This window comes from Ochlerotatus camptorhynchus, unplaced genomic scaffold (genome assembly GCF_037179485.1).
Source record: "Ochlerotatus camptorhynchus isolate MF236.1 unplaced genomic scaffold, CSIRO-AGI_Acam_v1.1 ptg000792l, whole genome shotgun sequence".
Classification (NCBI taxonomy): domain Eukaryota; kingdom Metazoa; phylum Arthropoda; class Insecta; order Diptera; family Culicidae; genus Ochlerotatus; species Ochlerotatus camptorhynchus.
In genome coordinates, this window is record NW_027041257.1 from 54,808 (window position 1) to 61,402 (window position 6,595).

General features: G+C 42.4%; 1 protein-coding gene across 1 annotated transcript; it reads right to left on the minus strand.

The window, feature by feature from the left end:
• Positions 1-2,461: 2,461 nt before the first annotated feature.
• Positions 2,462-6,180, minus strand: LOC135715056 (caspase-1-like). Its single transcript, XM_065238467.1, has 3 exons — positions 5,820-6,180; positions 5,445-5,762; positions 2,462-2,688 (listed from the first exon to the last, which is right to left on the minus strand). Exons 1-3 carry the CDS (start codon positions 6,178-6,180, stop codon positions 2,462-2,464), a joined length of 906 nt encoding a protein of 301 aa, XP_065094539.1.
• Positions 6,181-6,595: the final 415 nt, after the last annotated feature.

Below are 6,595 nucleotides of genomic sequence, written 5' to 3' on the forward strand. Positions count from 1 at the left end.
TGCTCCTCTTCCATTTCTATACACGTTGGATAAATGACCACCCACTGCTACCGCCTCCTTCTCCTTATCCTTATGTTGCTTTTGCTTGTTATGTAAACAGCCTAAAGTGTTGGACTGCTGGCTGCTGCTGGGTCTCTCCATCTTGTTGACAGACAGACAGACAGACAGACAGACAGACAGACAGACAGACAGACAGACAGACAGACAGACAGACAGACAGACAGACAGACAGACAGACAGACAGACAGACAGACAGACAGACAGACAGACAGACAGGCAGACAGACAGACAGACAGACAGACAGGCAGACAGACAGACAGACAGACAGACAGACAGACAGACAGACAGACAGACAGACAGACAGACAGACAGACAGACAGACAGACAGACAGACAGACAGACAGACAGACAGACAGACAGACAGACAGACAGACAGACAGACAGACAGACAGACAGACAGACAGACAGACAGACAGACAGACAGACAGACAGACAGACAGACAGACAGACAGACAGACAGACAGACAGACAGACAGACAGACAGACAGACAGACAGACAGACAGACAGACAGACAGACAGACAGACAGACAGACAGACAGACAGACAGACAGACAGACAGACAGACAGACAGACAGACAGACAGACAGACAGACAGACAGACAGACAGACAGACAGACAGACAGACAGACAGACAGACAGACAGACAGACAGACAGACAGACAGACAGACAGACAGACAGACAGACAGACAGACAGACAGACAGACAGACAGACAGACAGACAGACAGACAGACAGACAGACAGACAGACAGACAGACAGACAGACAGACAGACAGACAGACAGACAGACAGACAGACAGACAGACAGACAGACAGACAGACAGACAGACAGACAGACAGACAGACAGACAGACAGACAGACAGACAGACAGACAGACAGACAGACAGACAGACAGACAGACAGACAGACAGACAGACAGACAGACAGACAGACAGACAGACAGACAGACAGACAGACAGACAGACAGACAGACAGACAGACAGACAGACAGACAGACAGACAGACAGACAGACAGACAGACAGACAGACAGACAGACAGACAGACAGACAGACAGACAGACAGACAGACAGACAGACAGACAGACAGACAGACAGACAGACAGACAGACAGACAGACAGACAGACAGACAGACAGACAGACAGACAGACAGACAGACAGACAGACAGACAGACAGACAGACAGACAGACAGACAGACAGACAGACAGACAGACAGACAGACAGACAGACAGACAGACAGACAGACAGACAGACAGACAGACAGACAGACAGACAGACAGACAGACAGACAGACAGACAGACAGACAGACAGACAGACAGACAGACAGACAGACAGACAGACAGACAGACAGACAGACAGACAGACAGACAGACAGACAGACAGACAGACAGACAGACAGACAGACAGACAGACAGACAGACAGACAGACAGACAGACAGACAGACAGACAGACAGACAGACAGACAGACAGACAGACAGACAGACAGACAGACAGACAGACAGACAGACAGACAGACAGACAGACAGACAGACAGACAGACAGACAGACAGACAGACAGACAGACAGACAGACAGACAGACAGACAGACAGACAGACAGACAGACAGACAGACAGACAGACAGACAGACAGACAGACAGACAGACAGACAGACAGACAGACAGACAGACAGACAGACAGACAGACAGACAGACAGACAGACAGACAGACAGACAGACAGACAGACAGACAGACAGACAGACAGACAGACAGACAGACAGACAGACAGACAGACAGACAGACAGACAGACAGACAGACAGACAGACAGACAGACAGACAGACAGACAGACAGACAGACAGACAGACAGACAGACAGACAGACAGACAGACAGACAGACAGACAGACAGACAGACAGACAGACAGACAGACAGACAGACAGACAGACAGACAGACAGACAGACAGACAGACAGACAGACAGACAGACAGACAGACAGACAGACAGACAGACAGACAGACAGACAGACAGACAGACAGACAGACAGACAGACAGACAGACAGACGCGCTAATATGAAAAAAGTCGATTTGATTTGGTTGCATCGAGGGTTTTCAGATTTTATTTTTTTCAATATCAACATAATTCTATAATAAAGTATACCTGAAACAACTAAAATCATAAAATTTACATAGAATATTAAAGAATATGGCAATCGTAAAGTACAAATAGTTATGGAATTACTCGGATTTCTGTTTAATTACCTTTAAAATTAATTCAAAATTCACTAATCATTATTTAATAATTTTTGATAATTTTTGATTACCGATTCCCTTACAAGCTTGATGGAAACCCCTCGTGTCAAGTTTTGTTTTGCCTTTTCTATCAACAGAAGAAATCAAGCATCTTATCAAACGTCGCTGCATTTATTTTGATGGCTTGAAGTACAGCTTCTTAGTCAGGGTGGAGTAGATGCTAGCAATCTGTTTCTTATCACGACATCCTTTGGCTTCGCTGAGTCGTTGTGATACGGCATCATTCGTTTCCGTCAGAATGTCATAAATAGAGTCCGTTTCCAGATCACAACTATAGATTGCATTGCACAGGTCCTGAATTAACCAGCTCCCTTTTTCGTTCCGAAATGCTATGTGACCTGAAAAATAAACGTGATTTATGCTGGAGAAGCCTTATAGTACGTTCATACTACAGAGTTATAACCAAGTAAGGGAGGGCGGTAAAAGCCCTACAGTAGAAGTATGGATGTCTGTCAATAGTTGTTAAAATCGAACCGTCAAAATGCACCGTTTTGCTCCATTGGAACAGCTTTCTTCATTTTCGTGGTGACAGTCGTCCATACTTTAACTAGAGGGCTTTGGGGGGTCCCAAGAAAATCAATTAAAGTACCCCATTCTAATCGAAATTCTAGTACTATACTATGTTTGCTCTGATTCGTTATGAAAGTTCGACAGATAAAATGAGGGATTCGTGAATTTTCCTATGTTTCGAGGGGTGCATCGATTAGCTTGGGACCGAAGATAGTACCAGAGCTGAGCCAAAAAGTTGAGCTCGTTTCTTCGGGACCTTCTGGTCTTAGAGTTACCTCTATGCTATTAGCGTGAATTTTCAAAAGCACAAACATCAGCTTCAACAAAACATACCATAGACGATTGGTGCAATGGTGCGATGGATATGAGTTCATGCACTGATGAAAATTTGACAAGAGCGCGGTGCAGTGCTAATTAATAATGAATATTTCTAGATAGAGCTGGAATTAGGGCCTAACAGCTTTTGTAAACAATGACTTCTCTTGATGATTTCTAGAAATTCAAGGCTCACCCACGCAAACCAACAACCTCATCGGGTAGGGAAAGACTTCCCCTATCCGATGGTTAGGTTGGTATGCGTGGACGTGCCTTGAATTCCTAGAAATCATCGATAGAAGTGATTGTTTACAAAAGCTGTTACGCCCTAATAGACGAGTGCACGGATGGATTTGAGTTCACTCACTCGACAAAAAGTGACCCAAAAGCGGGACCCTGTTTACTAAAAATGAACACATGAATAATACTCGCGTAACATTTGAAACGGGCCTATCAACTTTTGTACACAAAACTTGTTAAGCCTTTTTCGTGCGAACCGAATACGCCCACGTAAACTAACAACATCATCGGGTAGGGGAAATTCTCCCCTTCCCGATAGTGCTCTTGGTTTACGTAAGCATACTTCGGTTCTCGTGAAAAGGACCTTGCAAGTTGTTTACATAAGTTGATATGCCCTTTTCAAAAGTTACGCGTGCATTATTCATGTTTTCATTTTTAGGAAACAGGGCCCCGCTGTTGTGTCACTTTTGTCGAGTGGGTGAACTCAAATCCATCCGTGCACTCGTCTATGGATTTGAGTTCATGCACTGGTAAATAGGGCGGGGTATTGCTAATTAATAATGAACATTTAGTACAAAAGGAAATCACTACTCTTTGTTTGTAGTAGCGCAGCAACCACGGAGTAGAGCCGTTCCACGCCAAATCTATTAAACTCAACCTTCTCCTTGTTATGGGTTGGGTACTGCGAAGCCGATCGATTTTATTTTGCAAGCAAATGAAAAACTTGTTGAAATTTTTTCCAAGTTTAAACCTGTTTTGCTCTGCCTTAGATGATTCCCGCCAAAAGCTCTGAGCCAGTTGCAAAAAATGCAAACTTTTGAAATATTGTAAACCTTGAAAATTGACAATCATCGCAGAACATAAATTTTTGGTCAGTTTTTTTTTTAACTTTTTATTGGTATGGTTTTTTAAATAACTTGTACACAGAAATTTAAAAATTGCAACAAAAGTTCTTGTTCTACGATTTTTGACAATTTCCAAGTTCCCATAGTTTACAATATTACAAAAGTTTGCATTTTTTATTTAGCTTTTTTTTTCATCAAAAACAAAATATTATAAAAATTGAACATGGATATTTTGTTATATTTGACCATTCAACACTTTATATGAATGTTTACACAGAATTACTAAACAAAAAATACCGAGTATTTTTTTTTTTCTAGGAACACTATTTTTATCTACAACATTGTATCTGTCATTTTGATCAGAAGATTTAGTGATGTTCATTCTTTTATTTAACGTCGGTGTCTGTTCCGCAATCTAGTGCCCATCACCAACGGATATCGATTCCCATCCTTTAACGGCAATCGAATGTGGAGGAAGGAAGCTTCTTCCACACCTGGTTGGGATATCACAACCCATTCAACACATATGGGCCGGGACCAATGGCTTTACTTCCCTTCCGAAGGAAGACGTGACCAGAGATTTTTATGTCTCAGAAAAATCCCACCGACCTCGGCTGGGATTGAACCCAGACACATTGGGGTGAGAAAGCAGCCTATCACTACACTACCGGCGCCGGCCACTTAGTGATGTTTTCGTGCTACAATTTATTGGAAAATGTCAAAATGGCAAAACATTGAAAGATTCCCCATAACAAACAACTGTGCAAAGTTTCATGCAAATCAAAGAAGGACGAGTCAAAAAAATCATTTTTGTTTGCTATTTGGCCTGGAGCTGCATAGCAGTAATTTCATATTTGTATGTTTTGTGGAAGCTGACATTTTTGTGGTTTTGAAATTTCACGCTATGGAGCTATAATAAGTTACAAGGCTACGACAGTTTTCATGTTGATAATTATGGCAACAGCCTTGTAGCATGTTTTATAATTCTGTAATCTGAACAAGGCATAATGCGCTGTCCAGACTAAGCAGTTATAACAGGCATAACGGTTGTAAAAATAATTACAATACAGAAACCACCATCAAGATAGCGTTATAATATGTTATAACTCTGTAGTCTGAACGTACTATTAGAGTATTAAGGTGCACAATTCGAATCGTTTTTCTCTCTTTCAAACAAAGCTTACCGTGATGAGAACTCTGCACAACGAACAGATCGGGAAATTGCGGATACGGACGAATCTCCGTCTGCGAGTTGGCCTGATTTCCGGCACTGTATGCCATCAAATTAACACCATGATCTACTTTTTTGCCACGACAGGCTTGGATTATGAACAGTTTCGGTTTTCCAGTCATCGAGTTCAAGGAAGTGGGATTGAAGTTCTCAATAAACTCGTACAAATGGTACTCTTTATCGTTGGCCATCAACTTGTCATTCTCATTACCGTGTGTAAGTATCACCACCACTAAGCAATCGGATATTTCCAGATCAGCGTTGTTTTTCACTGCAAATTAAACCGCTCACAGTAATCCGATCATCATATAAACGATTCACTACTCACGGTTTTTCGCAATCCCGTTGATTTCGCCGCTACTCTTGTTTTTGTACACTTCAATATCCTCCTTTTGGAATCCGAGTCGAGGCAAAGTATGGTATAATCTTTCTACGTCTTTGTCCGTACCGGTTCGGACCGGACAACTTCTATTATCGAAAGTTTTATGATTGAATATTAACACCTTGCCACGTTTCGCTCCGTTCATGGAGTACAGCTTAGCAGTAGGTATGGCTAGAATTCCGGATCCCTCCTCCTCGCTAAATCCAGCTGCATCTACTTCACTATTACTACCGGACCCACTAAGGGTCGGGTTTGCGTCCACCAGGTCCACCTGTTGCTCTTGCCGGAGGTTTACGGAGGGATCCATGATTTTTTTTTCCTTTTAGCAGAATCTGACTGACAAACCGTAGAGTTTGATTTCAGATTCCGAAATGGCTAGGTGACTGAACAGTGAACGGATATATGCGCTTAATCTTGAATTTGCCGTGGACGGTGGTGGTAGTGGTATGGTGAATGGACTCTCGATAAAAGAGATAACAATGTGATGTGATTTCTGAAAAGGCGGGAATGGATAAGAGTTCCCAGGCATTCGATAAGCCTGATTATGCGAATACTATTGTGATTTAAAAATTGGTTATCAGTGAAAAATTTCCATAGGTTGAAATTCGGAAGCAATTTGAGAGTTCTGTTGTACAAGCCATGTCTTGGATTCAAGCTCCTACTCTTTAGTTAACTCATTTATCAGTCATTTGTGGTCCTGAAAAGGACCGGTGGGTTGGAAG